At 38.8% G+C, this 23,148-nt stretch overlaps 1 protein-coding gene across 3 annotated transcripts in view; it reads right to left on the reverse strand.

Moving 5' to 3' along the window:
- The window catches only part of rbpjb (recombination signal binding protein for immunoglobulin kappa J region b), a 55,536-nt gene that overhangs the window by 10,294 nt on the left and 22,094 nt on the right, over positions 1 to 23,148 (reverse strand). For all 3 annotated transcript variants that reach the window (XM_059006493.1, XM_034015218.3, XM_059006494.1), the window contains 8 exons: positions 11,686 to 11,781; positions 9,071 to 9,236; positions 8,561 to 8,735; positions 7,617 to 7,754; positions 7,127 to 7,239; positions 6,273 to 6,413; positions 5,326 to 5,481; positions 4,092 to 4,195 (listed from right to left, as the gene is read on the reverse strand). In XM_059006493.1, the coding sequence (XP_058862476.1) occupies positions 4,092 to 4,195; positions 5,326 to 5,481; positions 6,273 to 6,413; positions 7,127 to 7,239; positions 7,617 to 7,754; positions 8,561 to 8,735; positions 9,071 to 9,236; positions 11,686 to 11,781 (1,089 nt within the window). The remainder of the gene's footprint in view (positions 1 to 4,091; positions 4,196 to 5,325; positions 5,482 to 6,272; positions 6,414 to 7,126; positions 7,240 to 7,616; positions 7,755 to 8,560; positions 8,736 to 9,070; positions 9,237 to 11,685; positions 11,782 to 23,148) is intronic.

Below are 23,148 nucleotides of genomic sequence, written 5' to 3' on the forward strand. Positions count from 1 at the left end.
AATTAAAGGCAAAGTAGTAGATAAAACATTCTTCATTAATGGTGAGGCAATACCAACAGTGTCTGAGAAGCCAGTGAAGAGTCTTGGGAGATGGTACGACGGGGATCTAAAGGACACAGTTCGTGTGGGAGAAGTTAGACAACAAGCAGTGGAAGGGTTGAAGAGCATAGACAGCTGCGCTCTACCAGGTAAACTAAAACTCTGGTGCTTTCAGTTTGGTCTACTGCCGAGGTTGCTGTGGCCACTGACTGTGTACGAGGTTTCTTTGACGACAGTAGAGAAGCTGGAAGCTTTAATCAGTTCATACATCAGGAAATGGTTGGGAGTTCCACGCTGCCTCAGCAGAGTGGGACTTTATGGTAAAGGAATACTGCAGCTACCAGTCTCTGCTCTAACCGAGGAGTTTAAGTGCGCCAAGGTCAGACTGGAAATGACATTAGTAGAGTCACGCGATAAATGCGTAAGGGAGGCAGCACCTGTGTTGAAAACTGGAAGAAAGTGGGCGGCAAAGAAAGCTGTGGAAGATGCAAAGGCTGCCCTTCGAATTGGTGATATCATGGGGCAAGTTCAGCATGGAAGAGGGGGTCTTGGTTTCAGTTCAACTCCTCCTACATGGCACAAGGCGGCCCCAGCTCAAAGAAGGAAGCTGGTAGTCAACGAGGTGCAAAAGCAGGAGGAGAGGATGAGGTGTATAAAGGCCATTTCCCAGGCCAAACAGGGAGAATGGATGAGATGGGAGAGTGTGGAACAACGCAAGATTGGCTGGCAAGACCTATGGTCAATGGAACAGAGCAGGATCAGTTTCCTCATCAGGTCAACATATGATGTTCTCCCATCACCACAGAACCTAAACCTCTGGGTAGGAGAGGATCCCTCATGTCCTTTGTGTTCATCACCTGCAACATTAAGGCACATTTTGACAGGATGTAAGGTGGCTCTTAGCCAAGGACGGTTTACTTGGCGCCATGACCAGGTGCTGCGATGTTTGGCCTTAGCATTGGAAGACAAGCGTAACATGACCAATAAGTTGCCACCTGTTCCATCAAAACATTACACACAAAAGACAACATTCCTCCGCCCAGGAGAGCAACCACCAAGAAAAGGTGTTAAAACCAATCCTCGCCCAGGACAACTGGAAGCTGCTAGAGACTGGAATATGCTGGCAGATGTTGGTCAACGGCTTATTTTTCCACCTGAGATTGCCACCACTAACCTTCGACCAGATATTGTCTTGTGGTCTGGATCAGCACGCCTTGTTCACCTGATAGAGTTAACAGTGCCATGGGAGGACGCTGTAGATGAGGCGTATGAGAGGAAGAAACTGCGGTATGCTCAACTAGCCACTGAAGCGGAACAGCGAGGATGGAGAGTTCGGGTTTACCCAGTGGAAGTGGGTTGTCGAGGATTTGTGGCACACTCTACAACCCGGTTTCTCAGAGACGTCGGATTCAGTGGCCAAGAGTTGCGTCGCACAGTGAAGAACTTATCTGAAGCAGCAGAGAGGAGCAGCAACTGGCTGTGGTTGAGACGGAAAGATTCTGGCTGGGGACAGGTAAGTAAGCTGGGCTGAGTTGAGTGGGGGACGGAGGGGGGTGATGCTGGGACGCCAGAATCACCGTCGAGCCCTCTTGAGGTGTCGTGGGCTAGTCGACGAAACACTGAGGATGGAAGGTGCCCACTTGAAAACCCCAGAGATGTACCCTACTTAGCTCAATCCAGACGGTTGTCATGCTGATGCGCTGGGGAGGCCGCACTTTGGTTGATCCCCGGAGCCAGCATCGCAGCCGTTGTGTGTGCTGATGCGCCAGGGAGGCAAAATAAGCTGATCCCTGGAGCCAGCATTACACTTCAGCCATTAACACCAGACAGAAGGATATCTACATCATCATATGGAAGGAAACGTAAATGGATGGAGACGCATATGGATCACATTAGTTTACTGTAAAGCTACGTCTTAGTTGGTGCTTATCTTGGCGAGAGCCGAGTTCAAATCAGCATGAAGTTTTAACATCTACTCTCGTGTAATGGAAATCATTTATTTATAAATATTTATTTTGAGAAAATAAATCGAGTGTAGTGTCCATTATTGCTTATAAAAGACCCTGAGAATAAACATGTCACTGCAATCACTCAGGTTAAACAATGTCTTGTAATTTGCCCAAACATCAATATTTTTCAACAAAACTTTCAGGAAGTATTATAAGGTCCCTCGGGTCATACAGTAACGCGTTTTTATACATGTATCTAAGCAGAACACATTAAATATAAAATATACATATATATTTTTTTTTGTGTTGGGGGGGGGGGGGGGGGGGAAGCAAAAACTTTGTAAGGTTACTGAAGTACTTTATAATGTTCCCCAGAGTGTTCTGAAAAAAGGACACAATTTCCAAGATGCTACTGTAAAAAATAGACTTTGTGAATTTTTATAGGAAGAGAATCAACTACAGCCAAAAAAACACCTGGTCCTGGGGGAGCACACCACTGAAAAATGCTTGGTCTTGAAGGGGTTAATGTGTATTATAAATATATTTTTATGTTTACAAGACCTGAAACTTTTAAAATGAAGCTTATTAATATATTATAATTAAAAGGTCTGCCTAAATCGCGATTTCGTGGAAATCGTGAAATTGAGGGGTCACCGCGAAATTCACCTCTTAGGGGCCAATGCATACAAACAAGTACAGAGAGGGGAAAAAAAAGAAACCTTGTTTAAATGAACTACTGCACAATGCAAGCGATGCAAACTATGTATTTTCCTTCTGTAGATAACCCTTTTTTATTCCTTCATCTTCCCGTGTGCATTGCACTTAAGCAAAAAACAAACAAACAAAAAAGCGTCCACAAATACCATTTACACAAAAAAATTCTCCAAAACAGTTAATGTTCTTGTTTACTATTCAAACAACAACGTTTTAATCAGCCTATCAGTGCGTCTTTACTGCTTTTATGTAATCTGTACTGTGCAGTGGGGGGTTTTCAGCATTGGAGGTAAAATAGTCGAAATGGACGACAAAAAAAGAAAAGTATATTTCGCTGATGATCGTTTCAAGATATTTCCCAAATAAACTGTACATGCAGACTGAGGTAATTGTTTTCCATATCTTAGTGTGTCTTTGGAGAAAATACGATCGCTCGCTATTTAGCTTCAGAATCACACATTAAACAAAAGGCTACTACAGAGGCTGCTGAACAGAACGTAAAATAAACAGCTTTCAAAAACCAAACTGGAAAATCAGCCTAGACAAAAAGTATTTCTGTCTGCAAGTTAAATCAGTACTAAAACGATCCAGCACAGCCACCTCGCTTCAACCTGCTGCTTACAGTTTCGCAGTTGGAATAGCCACATTCTCTATGTTTTGACTCGGTACTAATAAAATAAATTAATGGGTGGAACAAATAACATGACAACAAATGTGCTGCATACATTGCCTTTATTAAAGTATGCCAGATTGCCTTGTGTAACCGAGTTTTTGGGCTGTTCCTAATCGATTTCCACATCTGTATAACTTGGCAAAGCTTTGCCTTAACTTCCAACCAATTCAGTGGATGCAGACATGTAGTCTCAATGTATGGGCAAGTCAACTGCAGCGGGATGCTGCATGCTTGCCTTTAACAAATGACAGTACTCTGTTTTAGTAAGGAAGCAAGTACCACTATTTTAGGCTTTATAGTGTTCTGAAATACTGTCTACTTAGGTTTATTTAATGTTTAAACAGGTCCGCGAAATGTCCGCGAAATCCTAATATTATTCCGCAACATACCCGTGAAAAATACGCAAAAATTACCGCGATTTAAGTATACCCCTAATTATCAGGTGATAAGGCAATGCCTCCCACTCAATCTCAACACCTCTAAACTTCCCTAAATATAACAATTGTACATTTCTAGATAAAAAAAAAAAAATAATAATAATAATAATAATTATACTAATACTTGTATTGTAACGCTTGAAATGTTTTTGCTTACGATTGTAAGTCGACCTGGATAAGGGCGTCTGCTAAGAAATAAATAATAATAATAATAATAATAATAATAATAATAATAATAATAATAATAATAATAATAATAAAAAAAAAGCAAGATGTTACCTGTACATAGTTTCAGCTTCTACATCCCCAAACCAAACCCGGAGATTTGGTGTGAAATTCTGTCCAGTAAGTTCCAGCATGGCCACGTCCCCACCTCCATTTAACTGTTTAAAAAAATAAATCATCATCATCATCATCATCATCATCATCATCATCATCATCAAGCTTAAGATTTACGCGCTGGTTTGAAATGTGTGAATGTACAACCCCTGAGAAATAAATAATATCCTTGATCTACAGCTATAGCCATCACCTAGAATTTTAGGATTGAGGTAATTTAATAATAATTTTAAAATATTTTATTTGACATCATGTAAATCAAAAGAAACTACAAAATTACATTGCAAAAGTTTTTACCGGAAGCCAGAGTAGTAGTACAGTATTTCATGTTAGATTTGGAAATGTCACATATTTCAAATTTGTCAGTTTTTCGTGAAGTATATGGAAAACTACAAAACGGTATGCAATTCAATATGTTAACGTGACATTATTCAGCAGGTTTCATTCGACTTTATGAAGCACAGTGAGTTAATTCTATAGGGGGATGCAAAACGTTTTGCCATAGCTGTACAGAGCCTTTCATTTTCAGCAGGTTTCATTCGACTCTATGAAGCACAGTGAGTTAATTCTATAGGGGGATGCAAAACGTTTTGCCATAGCTGTACAGAGCCTTTCATTTTCAGCAGGTTTCATTCGACTCTATGAAGCACAGTGAGTTAATTCTATAGGGGGATGCAAAACGTTTTGCCATAGCTGTACAGAGCCTTTCATTTTCAGCAGGTTTCATTCGACTCTATGAAGCACAGTGAGTTAATTCTATAGGGGGATGCAAAACATTTTGCCATAGCTGTACAGAGCCTTTCATTTTCAGCAGGTTTCATTCGACTCTATGAAGCACAGTGAGTTAATTCTATAGGGGGATGCAAAACGTTTTGCCATAGCTGTACAGAGCCTTTCATTTTCAGCAGGTTTCATTCGACTCTATGAAGCACAGTGAGTTAATTCTATAGGGGGATGCAAAACGTTTTGCCATAGCTGTACAGAGCCTTTCATTTTCAGCACTGCCAAAGTAAACTAAAACTACAGTTCCTCAGAGGAACAATCGCGACGCTAAAGAATAACACCAGTTCAAGGGTGACTTCTACACACTTGTTTAGCTTAACCTTTGTTAAACTTTAAATGTAAGCAACACGATGGTGGCATGTTTTTCTTAAGATTTATAAGCCTGTTTCACCTGTAAGCTTTCTACAACAGGCACTGGAGTAACTGGAGAATGGACAGGCCCCATCCCCTCATAGAAGGTATATTCTGCCTTGTCTGTGCTGATGATTGTCCAAGAGGCTCCATCGTTTATCATTTCTTTGTTAGGTTCTTTTGGACATGGAGTGGCCTAAAACACAAAACAGTATTAGCACCATTTACCCTCTCCCCGTTTAGAACAATGACAAGTGTCATTCAATTATTCTGTCAAATGTAATTATTTGTTGAACAAACATCTTCTGCGCTATGATAACCAGATAAAGAGATACATATGTTTTATCATTGTTAGACATCATAATATTCAGTTGAGTAACTCATTTTAAAGTTAAAATGATGCCCATGTCACCACCATTGGATGGCTAAAAGATTTTTCTATACTTCTCTCCTCATCTTCCATAACCCCATTAAATAATGTCTGGTCAAACTGAAACTCTTCCTGCGATATGAAACCAGAAGGTTTGGCATAAACCGCTAACTGGAGAACAGGATGCCAGTTCTTACTACTGCTGTAGAATATTATTACAGAATAGGAGTCTGGGAAGAGCTACATCTTAAATCTTTGGGTTTGTTTATCTTTAAAAAGCAAGTAAAATGACAGGACTGGTAATGTTTTAAATGTTTCAATAGTAGGGGTATTTAGATCAATTGAATAAAATCCAGAGCATTTTAAAATACGCACTTAGTAGAATATCTTGTGAAAAAAAGCTCTTAAAAATGGAACAAAAAGAAAAGTGTGACAACAAAACTATTTGAAATGGTCCAATGTTGTTACTAGCCCTTGGGTACCCACTGCAGTGTTCATAAGCTTTTAAAATAAAAGGTACCATGACTGATGTACCAAGATGCTTTTACCTATAAGAAAAATGTCTACCTATTTTCCAACACAGCACTTTAGTGATTGTCAGTGTTTTTAAGCCTTACTTGAAACTGGATTATCCTCTCCTGAGAAAGGCACAGGTACATTCTTTCTGTATCCTTCAGATAAAAAGCACACTTATGGAGCTGCGATACAGGATCGTCTGCATCTAGCAATGCTGTCTGTTTATCCACTTTACGGATTATCTGCAAAAGTACACAGGAAAGTATTTAATTACTGATACATTAAAAGATTAAATGTCACCAAACATCAGCATCCAACTTCGACTAAACATGTGAAAGCACTGGAAAACCTTACAATAAATGTATTTTACTGGCTATCTGCAAAATACATGTGATTGATTGATCCTATTTATTTAGACATTTTGATTATAAAATGTTACTCTCTTTTTGCCCCCAGTTATAATTGAAACCAATTGCAAAACATATGAGTTCCAGTTTAGTTTAAGCCCAGTATGTTTAAATCAGAAAAAAATAAAAATAAAATAAATTATTATTATTATTATTATTATTATTATTATTATTATTATTATTATTATTATTATTAATTACAATAACAGCAAAACCGGTCAATACCAACCATTCCCTCCTACTTCAACAAACTTGAACTATTTGTTATGAGAATAATTTATATGAATACATGTACTGAAGTGCAGGAAATGAGTTCAAAATCAGGGATGCACACTTCTTTCCCATTGTTCGATCTCCTCACTTTCCATTAAACTAGACTCCAATACAATTGTAAAGCAGGAATTCTATTTTCCATGAATGCTTGTTTTTGATTAATATATACAGTATGTTCTGTGTTTACATATGTTTTATATATTTTCTATATTCCAGCTAGCATGCTTTTGCAACATCTTAAAATGTGTTTTAAGTTATAAAAGAGTTTACTATACCAGTCTAGGGAGTGCCATGCCAGTTACTGAACACACAAGTTTCACTGTCTGTCCATAATGAATATAGCCGTCTCGTACTGTGAATTCTTCACCCTCGGATTCTTCGTCATCCACTGCAGTAAATAAATACATAGGCATTGCACATTCAACATGAGGCGCAAATACGTGATGTTTTATTTAGATAACCATTTTGGTAGGAAATATCCATTAATAACTACTTTAATAGAGTTTACTATCATAATAAGATATGATATGATTTAAAATAGTAATGCAATAAATCCACGTCAAGTTATTCACCTTAAGTTACAGTTTTGGGCCCAAATAAAAATAAACTAACGGCAGTTACACAACAGCCCATGAACGTTTATGTGTTTATAGAACGTTACACATTTGGCAGAATTGGCATGTTATAATACATCTTAAAATGCACATTCTTGTTTTCTTTATATTGTATATTTTACATTAAGAGTAAAATCACAACGACACTTACAAAGATGGATGTAAAAGGCTCCCCACTGCTGTGAACTAGCATGGAAATTCCCTCCTTCTACGTGTAAATACCTCGTACTGACTGTCTGAGAACGAAGTCGATTGAACAATGCCACTTTCGTCCCTGATGCGATACATACTTAAGAAAAAAAAACAAAAAAAAGAATACGTTTCTCCACAATCTGCATCAATTAAATATTAAAGTGTATTAAGGTCATGAGATTCCACAGGTTCCTATATTAGGAAGCCAGTGTAATGCTGTTCTTTTAATGCATTAAGTGACATTTTTTTAAGCTACGTAAGACTTCTATTTTCCCCCACTTACCCATGGAAATGTCAAACACATTTCAATCACTTAGCTTGTACAAGAGAGAAATATTAACAATTCACAGAACCAGCACAGCTTCTTAGCCATGCATTAACATATTAATCCCATTGCCAATATAACAGTCCCAACAACCGATAAGTGCTCTGACATTTCACACAGAAACTTACAGTACCAGGAATTTCCTGGCTGTTACGATAAAGCAGGTAGAATCATATTCATACTTGAATAGGTTACTCTGAGTAACCTATCAAGACATAATAGTGCCACCTAGGCAGATTGTAATGATATTGCAAGCACAAGTTTCTTCCATAAAACACAATATACAAATAGTCTAGTACTGCATATTTTCATTTGAAGGATTTTTGCAAATGAAATAACTGTAAACACACATATTCATTAACTAAAAAATGTAGTTTGAATGCTTAAGAAAAAAGCCTTCAAAAGCACAATTTAAATAAAGACTTGACAGATTTAACTTCAGATATTTTTACAAATGCTATATACCGTTTTAGAAAATTAATGTATAAACATGTATTTCTAGATTGAAAAAGTTAGAACCACTGGAGGCAGTTCTTTGAACCAAGGTTAAAAAAGCTGTTTAAAAAAAGAATACTTACAGTCTGCATTTTTCAAGGACTGCTTCTTTTTGGAAGGTTTGGAGATGACTTTAATCCGTTTACTGAGGAAGACGCCAATGTCGTCACTGTTACCATAGAACATTTTTACAGACAGCATGAAGTGCTTTCTCTTGTCGGAGTCCGATATGTACAAAGTTTTGGCTGTGCAATAATTCTGATGGAAAGAAGAAGAAAATAACTACTTACTTCAACAGGGTGGAGTTGTATGATGGTTTAAAGTGAGTCCATTTGTAATTAAGCATCAGCAATAACATTATGCACATACAGCAAACTAACAAATAAATCTTGCACAAGCTGTGTAGTGAAAAACAGTAAATCAAATTAACCTTAATTAGTAGTGCGTTTTCATGTCATGTCATATTCACAAATTCTTCATTGATAAATGCATTAGAAACTATCAGAATATTGTTATAGAGAATATCAATATTGTCAGCAGATGTTAAAGAGAATTATCAGCTTTGTATTTAAGAAAGATGTGTTATACCCTACCTTTCCTTCCAAATTTAACTGCTGCATTTCTTGGTCACTGTTACCAATTCCAATGAATGCACAAGGCTGAGATTCCTGTTCAGAGCAGCCATCTCGTTCCATTTGTTCTTTCTTTTTCTTCCACCCGCTTCCCATAAGGTATACACAAGGTGGAGGGCAGAAAAACCTACAGTGCATAAAGTTCTTAAGATGCATAGTACAGAACCCAATGAAACCATTCCAATGCTAATCCTCCACGGAGGTACATACTGGAACGCACATACATGGCAGATCTCAACTATATATAGGATGTTTGCAATACATCCTCTCAGATGAAAATTTGAAATAAACTTGTATCATAATTGATAGATTTCTGAGCAGAAGTAGTGAACTGCAGAACTAACATATTCCATCAACAGGATAAAGTGCATATATTTTCACCAACAGATGGCAGAATTTTACAGGCTAATAGCATATGTTACAGAAAAATGCATATATCACACCTATTGTGATCTTCAGCAGTGGTTCTCAAACTGGGGGGCATGGCCCTCAAGGGGGGGGGCGTGAGAAGGTTCAGGAAAAAATATAGAAAACTATCAGAAGGAGAGAAAGAAGCAAATCTTACTGCTGACACCTCCTGGCAAGTTTCTAGATGGTGCTGTGCATCTCAATGGTTGCATAAAGTAAGGGCAACAGTGTGGAGTATTGGTTAGGGCTCTGGACTCTTGACCGGAGGGTCGTGGGTTCAATCCCAGGTGGGGGACACTGCTGCTGTACCCTTGAGCACGGTACTTTATCTAGATTGCTCCAGTAAAAACCCAACTGTATAAATGGGTAATTTTATGTAAAAATAATGTGATATCTTGTAACAATTGTAAGTCGCCCTGGATAAGGGCGTAGGTTAAGAAATAAATAATAATATTATTACTGGATGAAGTCGGCTGCCATCTGGTGATGTATGTTGTTTATCGGCTTATTACATGGTGTGCACATTAATGAGCATTGCACACAAATTAGTATTTGCAGTGTTTCAGTTTAATACTATTACGATGGATCGGGGGCTGCTGGTTCATGCAAAAGAAAGTGACACACAGAGAAGCCAGTGGCATGTGTGTGGAGGGGAGGGGTGTCAAGTACCACAGACAAGAGGAAGGGGCGCGTGGTCCAGAAAGTTTGAGAACCACTGAACTAGACTGATTATGCCAGCTGATTGTTTTATCATGTAGCTGTGTCCCAAAGGAATCGCTACATACATGTTAATTATTATTATTATTATTTATTTAGCAGACGCCTTTATCCAAGGCGACTTACAGACTAGGGTGTGTGAACTATGCATCAGCTGCAGTCACTTACAATTACGTCTCACCCGAAAGACGGAGCACAAGGAGGTTAAGTGACTTGCTCAGGGTCACACAATGAGCCAGTGACTGAGGTGGGATTTAAACCGGGGACCTCCTGGTTACAAGCCCTTTTCTTTAACCACTCGACCACACAGCCGTCTAATTTGCTGGTGAAAGCCATTTCCTACCAATACTTTTTTACTACCTCAGGACAAAATGTTATGAGCCACAGAAAGTATAGTTATTTTTGTATCAGGAAATTGATTTAATTGTTGCAAATGCCTACCAAACACCTGGCTGTGTTTCTGGAACCCCCATACACAATGAAACTTTAAAATAATAAATTTTAAAAACTGTATCTGGGTTGGTGGAAACTAGTAGTATTCACCGACCCAAATGCATTTTACATTTGGCAATGTTTCTGTCTAGTTTCACATCCTAAAACCCCCAAAAGAGACAGCAGAAAAGGAGAAGCTCTTCAGAACCATTCTTTTGGTTTCCGATATGTATCTGTACCTCATGGCTAAGCTACAGAAGGCAGAAGTCTCAGGAGGTGGGGAATACAGTCTTACGTTTTATTGGCAGTGGAAATATTTCGGTCCTCAATAAAAACAAAAAATTGAAATTATTTTAATTTGTACATTGATTTCCCCATACACTATTTAATTACATTGGTTTACACTGCTTCAAGATAATATAAATGATTAAACTTTTTAGTAACATACTATTCCATTTAGGATTTTTATTGTTTTTACTGTTTTAACATGAAACCTTTAAAGCATTCATATTTTTACATACAAGTAGGGCTTGAACTTTTCGGTTTTTATTTTCCAAATCTCTACTTCCCTTTAAATGTTAATTAGTAGTTGTTAAGCTGTCTCTGCTCCTAATAAAACGATTCATTAAGGACTGGGTTTGAGATTTTTATTCCCTAAAGCACAGGGATAAACTAGGCGACTGCAAGAATGAAATATAATTAGGATCAGTGATGAGCAATTAACTTAATTTGTCACGCCGGTTTCAAATAAAAATAAGCCTCAGTCAAGATAAGATATGAATTAGGAAACAGAATCAGCTCAAAATAAGTTTAAAAGGACGTTATGTGATCAAAAATAAAACCCCAAAAACGTCAAGCCCTACATACAAGGTATAATGAAAAAACGAACATATTTTATCGTTAGAAATTTGCTGCCTTTGGGGATCATAGAATAATAAACATTAATGGCTTTGTTATGAAATGTAAGATCTACAGAAAGCAGAAACAGGACCTCTTCTTTTAGTACCACAATGCCTTACCTTTTTTCATTTCCGTATGATTTCTGTGCAACTTTCGCATGAAGAATTAGTACTGTCTGATCACCCCGCTCCTTTAGATAATTCCGCATTGCTTCTCTAAAACAAAGACAACAACGAGAGAGATGTTGTGAATGAAAACAACTCACCCCTGGTAGCACAATCTCAGGGTGAAGACCAAGATCAAATGGTTTGTAAACATGAAATACTATGGAAATGTAAAAAAAGATCTGTATCACCGATACATCGAGGTTAAAAACAATGCGGCAGAGACAAGGTTAATTTCTACTGGACACAACCTGTAATGAAACGCTACTGAGAGAATCCTAGACGACATTGTACAGACACGGCTTGTCTCAATAACATGGTCAATTGAATGTTGCACTAAAAGATGCCCACTGTTCACCACCTGTGATGGAACATTGAGAGAAGTACTGCAGCACAGTATACAACTGTGTACCATCGATCAAGACCCTATGTCAATCACATGGTCTGTATCATTTATGCCATGCTGCAGTGAAATAGTTCATTTTTAATGTACAATACAGGTCATGGAACTTTAAAAGAAAAATACATCTGTGTACAAAGCATGAATGTAATTGTAGCCAACAAAATAATTCCAGAATGCACGTACTTGCATTCATGCATAGGTCTCAAAAGGTGCAGTTTTGAAAGAAACACGTCATAGCAAACAAGCATTTTATTTTAAAAATATGACACTGGGTACTACACTATGTGAAATACATGTCTCGGTCCGTTACTGCTTTACTTCCTTGGTCATTTTACCCCATAAGTGTTTTTTGGGGTAAAACATCTAACTGGCATGCGAAAAAAACACAGCATGCGAACAAAATAATTGAAGCAAACTGATTTTTGTTTTATTTTGGACAAAAGAATATGATACTTTTAAACTCAATTACACTTTCTGCATCAGCAGTAGAGAAAGCCAAAAAAAGACTAAGCATAAGAACATAAGAAAGGTTACAAATGAGGGGAGGCCATTCGGCCCATCTTGCTAGTTTGGTTGTTAGTAGCTTATTGATCCCAGAATCTCATCAAGCAACTTCTTGAAGGATCCCAGGGTGTCAGCTTCAACAACATTACTGGGGAGTTGGTTCCAGACCCTCAATTCTCTGTGTAAAAAAGTGCCTCATATTTTCTGTTCTGAATGCCCCTTTATCAAATCTCCATTTGTGACCCCTGGTCCTTGTTTCTTTTTTCAGGTCGAAAAAGTCCCCTGGGTCGACATTTTAGAATTCTGAATGCTTAAGAACATAAGAAGGTTTACAAATGAGAAGAGGCCATTTGGCCCATCTTGCTCGTTTGGTTGTTAGCAGCTTTTTGATCCCAGAATCTCAACAAGCAGCTTCTTGAAGGATCCCAGGGTGTCAGCTTCAATCAGATCAGCACGTAGTCGTCTTTGTTCATCATGAATAACTTGAAAGACGTAGCACTTTACTCAAATACTAAATGTTCATCACAAAAACCCAGTGAATTAACTACAAAGCAAAGGATGTCAAAGTAGTTAAAGTTAAACATTTGTTTTTCTTGTATTTGTCCTGCCTTCTCAATAAACAAACACACGTTTCAAGTAATAGCATTAGTAAGGTTTATTTCAGCTTTTTTTGCTGAACAAGCAAGTGAAAACTGTCAAATTGAACCCAAAAGTGGGCATTGTACAATGAAAAAAAAAAAAAAAAGTACTCTTGGTTCTCGGTTATTACATTCCACATACAAAAAATAGAATCACAGAATAAAACAAGAACAAAACCTTGCTCACTATACATGACATTTCCCTTGCAAGTTGGGCCAATACTGGCCAGCGTGTCGAATGACGTACCTGCAACTGTATCCCCCGACTTGACTTGCTTCCCAGATCTGAAACACAGACTTTAGCCGGCAGAGATCACTATTTGGTAGTTTGGGTTGTGTGTGCATCCCAATTTAGACTGCTTAATTCTTGCTGCCAAAAACTTTAAAACAGGGGGTCAAGAGCAGCTAATGGATCTCTAAGATGCAGGACAGCAAAGCAGTGCTTGGAATTACTGCACATTTTACCAAACATCAATTCTGTGGCAGCAAAGACGGATAACGACAATCTGGCACTGAAGCAGATGGGACACCAACATGATCCGTGGTCAATGCCATTGGAGTAATTAGAAGCTTTTATTGTACTACTATATGCCTGTGGAACATTTGGTGCCAGAAGACTGGGTTACTGTTGACAGCTGTGCCAAATGCCCAAAGACAATCTGCGGTAAGTGCACGGCATATTTTGAAAAGTGCGGGTTCTGTGTGATTTGTGCCAGCACTTCGACTTTGTAAATGATGGTCACCGGTTCGAGTCCAGGCTATTCCACTGCCAACCGTGGACAGAGTTCCCAGGGGGCGGCGCACAATTGGCTGACGCCGCCCGCCAGTGTGTCCTCAACTCACCGTGCACTAGCGACCCCTGTAGACTGGCCGGACACCTGTGGGCCTGCCTGCAAGCTGCCCAGAGCTACATGGTCCTCCAACGCTGTAGCTCTAAGGTGGCTGCATGGCAGGACTGCAGAGTGAAAAGAAGCAGACGGCTGACAGCACACATTTCAGAAGACGCGTGAGTTCGTCTTCGTCCTCGTCTCTCCCGAGTCAGTGTGGGAGTGGCAGCAGTGAGTCGAGTTGAAATAAGAAAAAGAACTGGGCTTTCCAAATTGGGATGAAAACGAGAACGAATCCTCCATTCATGGGGTGCCATTACTCAGCTGAGTAGGTCTGCAACGCTGTTGTCAAGTCCTGGTAAGCAAGTTGCTTTTATAGGAGATGTCCTGTGTTCTGCACCAGTTCCAGATGTTTATGGCGAGAGTGCAAAGGTCCTTTGATCTTGTGCCTCCCTGATGGTTTATGTACTTTACTGCTGTGGTGTTGTCTGTGAGGATGAGTACTGTTTTTTGTTTCAATATTGGGGTGAAGTGCTTTAAAACTCCAAAACCCTCGAGCGGACTGTACACCGCCAGCTCTCTGCTTTCCTGTCCAACCACTCTCTGCTCGACCCTCTCCAATCTGGCTTCCGCTCTGCTCACTCCACTGAAACCGCCCTCCTGTCTGTCACCAACTCACTAAAGTGTGCCCGAGCTGCCTCTCTCTCCTCTGTCCTAATTCTCCTCGACCTCTCTGCTGCCTTTGACACTGTTGATCACTGGGTCCGACATCATTATAGCAACGCAAAAAACGGGTTTCTAGTCGTTTTTTCTCCGGAAAAAGCAGAGAAAACCATTCAATTGCCGAGTGGGAGCGACAAGAGCCGAGACAAGTCGAAAAAAAAAGGCGTATCTCATGATTAGTCATACATGGTATCTGGTATCAGATAACGGGGCGGGTTGTAAGTAAACAAGCTGGCTGAGTGCGTCAGCGCACAGAGACTATCATGGACATTTGTAGAGCTTTTTTGAGATGTTATAGTAATAAAATAATGACTTGGATCGAATTATTGAGGAGTTTGGTGATAAAACGAGTGATCCGGAGATGATCGATCGGTATGTATGACTATTATTATTATTATTATTATCATTTATTTCTTACATAGGTGAACGCTATAGCAAACGAAAGGGTGGGGTGGGGCTGGAGATGCCTAGTGAGTGCTTTGTTGATATGCAGGGCCATTTAAACCCGTTTGACTGTGGAAAAAAATATTTTTAAACAGCGCGTCTAAAATTAACTGCGCGTGTGAAAATTAATTAGACCTGACGTGCCTGACGCGCATTTAATAAATGGACCGCAAAGGGTTAAACGTGCTTTATTTGCTCTTATCTGCCCCCTATTTTACTGTATTTAACCCTGTACTTCAGAATACTGTAATCTGCCAAGTTTTGAATCTGTAGTATTTTGTATTTAATCATATTTTTTTTTTTACTAGATTTGAACAGAAGTTATATTAGTTATTTATTGCACATGCACAATCCATTGATTTGTGAAACTATTAAAACATGAAGACTGACCAATGTTTATAATTAGGCTTGCGTTGTTTTTATACTTGCTGCCTGTCCCGTCTCCGTTCCACTCTGAATGGCTAGGGGTCGCTGTCAGTCATCTCCGTGGTCCCTTAGTTGGCTACTGTACATTTCATCCTATTCTGATAGATCTCTTTTGCTGAAGCAGCTGTAGAATGTTCTCATTCGTTTAAATGACTGTCAATCATCAAGACCTGCACTGCCCGCGCACTTTCATTTGCCAGCTACAGTGCCTGTCATTTTAAGCGCCTACTTTGAAATTAGCGGGTTAAGGTATAGGTAAGAGTTTGCTACAGGTATACAGCGAGTTACTAGTTTGATTTGAAAATGGGACGCAAGAGGAAAACAGTTAATGAATATTGTGCACAATACCCTGACCGAAGTCTCCACGGCATTACGAAGCGGGCCTGTCTGCCTTCCCTTCCAGTGAGTCCAGCTGTGCGGAAGCAGGAGAGGGGCGGAGCTCAGACTCAGCAGAGCTTATGCCCAGGAAGCTCTGCTGACAGTGATGATAACAACTGTCACAGACCCACAAGTCATCACTCAGGTGCACAGGAGGTAGCAGTCGTGCTGCAAAAGTGGTCCATTTGCATAGTAGACCCATCCAACAAGAACGGGGGGTTCTATTCCAGGTATTTTCTGGTGCCAAAAGGGATGGCGGCCTCAAACCAATCCTCGATCTCAGAAAAGTAAACCTGTAATCAGAGTCGGAGACAGTTCAAGATGCTGACTTCGCAATGGCTGTTGCAGACGATGAGGCCAGGCGATTGGTTCACAATGGTGAACCTAAAGGATGCCTATTTCCACATCCCCATAAAACCAGCGCACAGGAAATATCTGCAGTTTGCTTTTCAGGGAACAGCGTACCAGTTCTGCATTCTGCCTCTCTCTGGCCCCATGTGTTTTTACAAAATGCATGGAATCTATATTGGCCACGTTGAGACTCAGTGGGATCAGTCCTCAACTATCTGGATGACTGGCTCATTTGCGCTGGGTCTCCAGTAGAAGTGCACGAACACAGAGCTCGTCACCAACCATCTACATCGGCTGGGTCTGAAAATGAACTATGCAAAGAGCCAGCTGGCGCCCGACCAGATAGTTACCTAGATTCTGTATAAACATTATGTTATGTATTAATTAATGTATGTATTATGTATTAAATGCCATCAGGGTATGAAACCAGGATCACCCTGCTGCAGCAGTGTTCCAGTTAGCCATCATGGAACAAGATGTTAGATGAGGAAACCCACCTATAAAATGTTGTACACTGTTTAAAAAAAGTATAGAATAAAAATAAACAAAAGAAAAAACATTTTTGTCTAAGCAGAATTTGATGTAGTAGGCTACTGGCTACTGTAAACTTGTAGAGAAACTTGACAGGTTATACACAAACCTTTTAAAAATCTGGGGTTCAGCAGTTACAAAACTGAAAGAATGTCAAGAAAAATCTGAATTCCACAAAGCAGCAGTAATAGTTGGCAATGATTTCGTATCTGTGATGCAACAAACTAAAACCTGTACATCAGGAGTTGGATTCAGCTTATAGAGAAAGAGTGGGAAAAAAACAGGCAGATGCTATTTTCATATTTGAATAACTCTAAATTTTGCTCATTATAGTTGTACTCTTAGTATGTTACTTAAAGTTGCTAGCAAATGTGTTCCAAACTGCACTGAAAGGAACATTTCCTTAAAGTATGTTATACATTTGTTGAGGTGGGGTCACAGGGAACCTTTTGTGTATCTTGAAGAATTTAATGAACCCGTCAAGCTACAGGCTAGATCCGCCCCTGTTAATCACTAATTGATTGATTGTGTCCACTGTTCTATAAAGCCCAAATCCTACAAGTTATATTCTACTTTTTTATGTGTGTTTTGCGTGACAGGGAGGGGGCAAGAAGATTTTTAAGGACAAATAGATTTTTCTAGCATTTTGTCCCTTGGACAGAATTTTTTTCAAAAATTGCACACCCCTGATTATCTCTATCTCTATATATCTATATACACATAGATATATATATATATATCTATCTATCTATCTATCTATCTATCTATCTATATAATAATCTATCTATCTATATATATATATATCTATATATCTATATATCTATATATATATATCTATATATCTATATATATATCTATATATCTATATATCTATATATATATATATATATATATATATCTATATATATATATATATATATACACACGCACACAACACACAGACATGCTCAAATTTGTTGGTACCCCTCCACAAAAAACGAAGAATGCACAATTTTCTCTGAAATAACTTGAAACTGACAAAAGTAATTGGCATCCACCATTGTTTATTCCATATTTAATAGAAATCAGACTTTGCTTTTGATTTTTTATTCAACATAATATTGTAAATAAGAAAATAAATGAAAATGGCATGGACAAAAATGATGGGACCGCTAACCTAATATTTTGTTGCACAACCTTTAGAGGCAATCACTGCAATCAAACGTTTTCTGTAGCTCTCAATGAGACTTCTGCACCTGTTAACAGGTAGTTTGGCCCACTCTTCCTGAGCAAACTGCTCCAGCTGTCTCAGGTTTGATGGGTGCCTTCTCCAGACTGCAAGTTTCAACTCTTTCCATAGATGTTCGATAGGATTCAGATCAGGACTCATAGAAGGCCACTTCAGAATAGTCCAATGTTTTGTTCTTATCCATTCTTGGGTGCTTTTAGCTGTGTGTTTTGGGTCATTATCCTGTTGGAGGACCCATGACCTGCAACTGAGACAGAGCTTTCTGACACTGGGCAGTACGTTTCGCTCCAGAATGCCTTGATAGTCTTGAGATTTCATTGTGCCCTGCACAGATTCAAGGCACCCTGTGCCAGGCGCAGCAAAGCAGCCCCAAAACATAACCGAGCCTCCTCCATGTTTCACTGTAGGTATGGTGTTCTTTTCTTTGAAAGCTTCATTTTTTCGTCTGTGAACATAGAGCTGATGTGACTTGCCAAAAAGCTCCAGTTTTGACTCATCTGTCCAAAGGACATTCTCCCAGAAGGATTGTGGCTTGTCAATATGCATTTTAGCAAATTCCAGTCTGGCTTTTTTATGTTTTTCTTTCAAAAGTGGAGTCCTCCTGGGTCTTCTTCCATGGAGCCCACTTTTGCTCAAAAAGCGACGGATGGTGCAATCAGAAACTGACGTACCTTCACCTTGGAGTTCAGCTTGTATCTCTTTGGCAGTTATCCTTGGTTCTTTTTCTACCATTCACACTATCCTTCTGTTCACTCTGGGGTCGATTTTCCTCTTGCGGCCGCGCCCAGGGAGGTTGGCTACAGTTCCATGGACCTTAAACTTCTTAATAATATTTGCAACTGTTGTCACAGGAACATCAAGCTGCTTGGAGATGGTCTTGTAGCCTTTACCTTTACCATGCTTGTCTATTATTTTCTTTCTGATCTCCTCAGACAACTCTCTCCTTTGCTTTCTCTGGTCCATGTTCAGTGTGGTGCACACAATGATACCAAACAGCACAGTGACTACTTTTCTCCATTTAAATAGGCTGAATGACTGATTACAAGATTGGAGACATGTGTGATACTAATTTAAAGAAACTAATTAGTTTGAAATATCACTATAATCCAATTATTTATTATCGTTTCTAAGGGGTACCAACAAATGTGTCCAGGTCATTTTAGAATATCTTTGTAGAATAAGCAATAATTCATCTCTTTTCACAGCTTCTTTGCTTTATTCTATGACATACCAAAGGCATGCAAGTATACATGATAAAATAGCTTTTAATTTCATCACTTTTCAGGAGGAATGAAGCATTATTTCAATGAGCTGTAAGGGTACCAACAAATTTGAGCACGTCTGTATATATATAAAAGGATGTGCTTTTGGTACATTTTTATGAATGTATAAATGCTATGCAGATGTCAGCGTTTAAAACTTTTAACCCATATCTACATACACAAACACAAACACACTCTCTTCATATTACATTCTGATGTATACAGACAGCCCTGGTTAGCATTTCCCAAAGTAAAGAACACCTAAATAGGCAAATAACGTTTTAACATCAAAGACTTAACTACAAAGTTATAAAAAAAAAAAAAAACAACACACACAACACAACAACATGTACACACCAAAGTATATACTGAAATTAGGTCTGTCACTTGATTCAAATTTTTGATCAGTTAATTTATGGGCATTCGTTGATGAACCAGTAGATTTGTATATAAAAAAAAAAAAAAGCCCAATGGGAATTTGGTCTTTATAAAAGCATTTAAGAACATAAGAAAGTTTACAAACGAGAGGAGGCCATTCAGCCCATCTTGCTCATTTGGTTGTTAGTAGCTTATGGATCCCAGAATCTCATCAAGCAGCTTCTTGAAGGATCCCAGGGTGTATTATTGTTTTTTTCTTAGTAAATGTCTCTCTTTGTATTTGTACTGCGCTAATAAGTTGTACATGTGCTGGCTCTGTTGGCACAAAGTGAATAAATTAAACTAAACCTTTTTTTAATGTATTATTTATTTATTTTTACATTATATTACATTTATGGAACAAAACAAAACCAATAATAATAATTAAACAAAAACACACCTTACACGTGTTACAGAATCTATCAAATGCACAGATTCCAATATATTGTTATATTAACTCTACTGTTGAGGGATCGGTGCCACAAAACAAGATTTTTTCATATCCCCTTCTGTTGGTAAATTACATAGATAAAGGAATTTGCGTAACAGTGTACTGGTAAATTAAAGCCTATACATAATTGATTTATACTATACTATGCGTTCTTTGAATTAATATTGAAAAAAAAAAAACCCTTCCTTTTAAAATGGTGTTATACGCATTCACAGTCGCCATCTAGAGCGCTCTGTTTATTATGGATGTTTGCTTTTACTGCATTCAGTAACTCCATCCACAGTAAGTCTGAATGTTTTCATTTCAAATGATGAAGCATTGAACTTGTGTTTTTGTGGTATGGCAACTTTGTTTGGCATAATTATTTACATTCCACGGTTTACTTATCCAGTTCCTCAAAATAATTCCTGACGTGCCTTTGCTTTGTTCCTTTGTTTAGAGATGCAATTTTATTAAAATATATAACAAATGTCAGAAAAAACACTTTTCCGTGTGGGCTGAACCATACCACGCCCACTACAGCATGAACACAGAGTGCACCAATGAAGTGCCAGATTGACCGAGAATAAAACCCGCCCCAGTGTCAATCTTTCTGTTGCACCAATTTGAAAAGCTACTTGGAGGCAATTGCCAAAGCCCTTCCTTTTTTTAATATCTGCCCTTACTGTGGCAACACAACAGTCGGATACGTGACGGACAGCTGTACAGGATGATAAATTACTAAAATGACTACATAAAAAAATATGCATTTGGGGAAATCTGTCACGTGACCGGTTATACGTCTAGCATATTATTCACCATTTAACCAATTTAGAGTTTATACTTTTAAAATTCCCATCCCGGGGCTCCCGAGTGGCGCATCCAGTAAAGGCACTCCACGTGGAGTGCAGGATGCGCCCTATAGCCTGGAGGTCGCCGGTTCGAGTCCAGGCTATTCCACTGCCGACTGTGGAAGGGAGCTCCCAGGGGGCGACGCACAATTGGCCAAGCACCGCCAGGGTGGGGAGGGCTTAGGTCGGCCAGGGTGTCCTCGGCTCACCGCACACTAGCGACCCCTGTAGACTGGCCAGGCGCCGGCAGGCCTGTCTTTAAGTTGCCCAGAGCTGCGTGGTCCTCCAACGCTATAGCTCTGAGGTGGCTGCATGGCGGGCCTGCAGAGTGAAAAGAAGCGGACAGCTGACGACACACGGAGGACGCGTGTGTCTGTCTTCGTCTCTCTCAAGTCAGCGTGGGGGTGGCAGTGGTGAATTGGGTTGAAATAAAAAAATAAACTGGCATTTCCAAATTGGGGACAAGATGAGAAAAAATAATTGGAAATTCCAAATTTATATATAATTGTTTATGACTGGTACAGTACTGTATGACTTCATCTCATTCCCTTTAAATTATTTTTCACTGATCATAATCTGAGCCCACTGAAGTAAGCAGTACAATTCCAGGGTTAAACTAAGTGGAGAGAACGACTGCAATTGAACAGATGAATCCCTTAAACAATTACCAACACCTTTACAAGTTAAATAAAACAAACAATCAATCAATCAATCAATCAAGGTAGAAAATCCTGTATCTTTGGCAGTCAAGTGGTTAAGGATCTTTTTTTTTTTTTCTGCAAGACATGTAATGGGTGACACAGAAAAAAGGAAACTACCTTTGTCCATATGACAGAAAATACTGTTTAACAATAAACACCTGTTGCCAAGCAGACAGTGGCTGCAGCCTACATCACCTGGAAAAATATGAAATATTATTTAATTCAGAGAACACTTCTAGCTGCCTTTTTTCTGGGCCTCCCAGTACTTTCCTCTTGGGTCTCTCACGTCATAACTTTTCAAATCCACCTTTTAAAAACCCAAAGCTTTATGGAGCGAGTATGCTTGTGCGCCTGCAGCTGACACTACCATACCTTTAAGGAATGTTAAACTGGAAAACAAACAAGGGTTGGTGAAAAATTGCGTGCTTGCAGGTATGTGTGTCAAGTACTTGTCTTTTCTTACAATGCATAAGAAACAGTCAACAATGTCAGTTTCATAAACAAATGAAAGTCAAAATGTAAAATAAAGTTGAATCTCTAAAAGAAACTATGCACTTATATGTATGTGTGTGTGTTATAATGTAGGTCACAGCTGCATGTGTTAAGTTTTGAAATCTGGCTGCTATAACATTATGTAATTAAAGCTGAATTTATTTAGTTAAGAGAGTAACCACGACCATCAGTGTTTCAAAAGCTGGAAACAAATCTCTCATTAACCTAAAGCACTGGCGAGACCTAAAAGAGGGACACTACAGACATGTGTATCCTATCTACATTTCCAAAGCTCCGCGGCAAAACAATTCAGATTAGGTAACAGTTTGCTTCTTTCTGTTTTGTTATTTAAACTCAAACTAAAATTATTTTCAAATATCCAAAAAAGTGCACAATTAAGTTCAAATGGACAACAATTACATTTCCTGTCATCAATACACAACTGTGTGGGATACATTTTCCTGTTTAAAAATCTATTTTAAGTTTTCCATTTTGATTTGAAAATAAGAATAAGGCAGTTATGTAATTCAAGTGCTATTGAACTGGCCATTAAGCAGACTGTATGTACATCATATTTTAAATGTAAAGCCAAGTCACACGAAATGCAGTTCTAAAGCTACAGCCCCTGTTAAGACCATTCATTAGGCCAGATAAAGTTTTAATGGTTTCCATTCAGATAATGTTATCAACAGCACCTTGTAAAATCAATCAATACTTGTGACATTAAATCAAGAATCTTCTCTTAATTTCCTAAAACCATATAGTTTCCAGTCAGATTCACTGACGTGGTTTTCAACACTGGTCCTCAGGTC

This window comes from Acipenser ruthenus, chromosome 2 (assembly GCF_902713425.1).
Source record: "Acipenser ruthenus chromosome 2, fAciRut3.2 maternal haplotype, whole genome shotgun sequence".
In the NCBI taxonomy this organism is placed as follows: Eukaryota; Metazoa; Chordata; class Actinopteri; order Acipenseriformes; family Acipenseridae; genus Acipenser; species Acipenser ruthenus.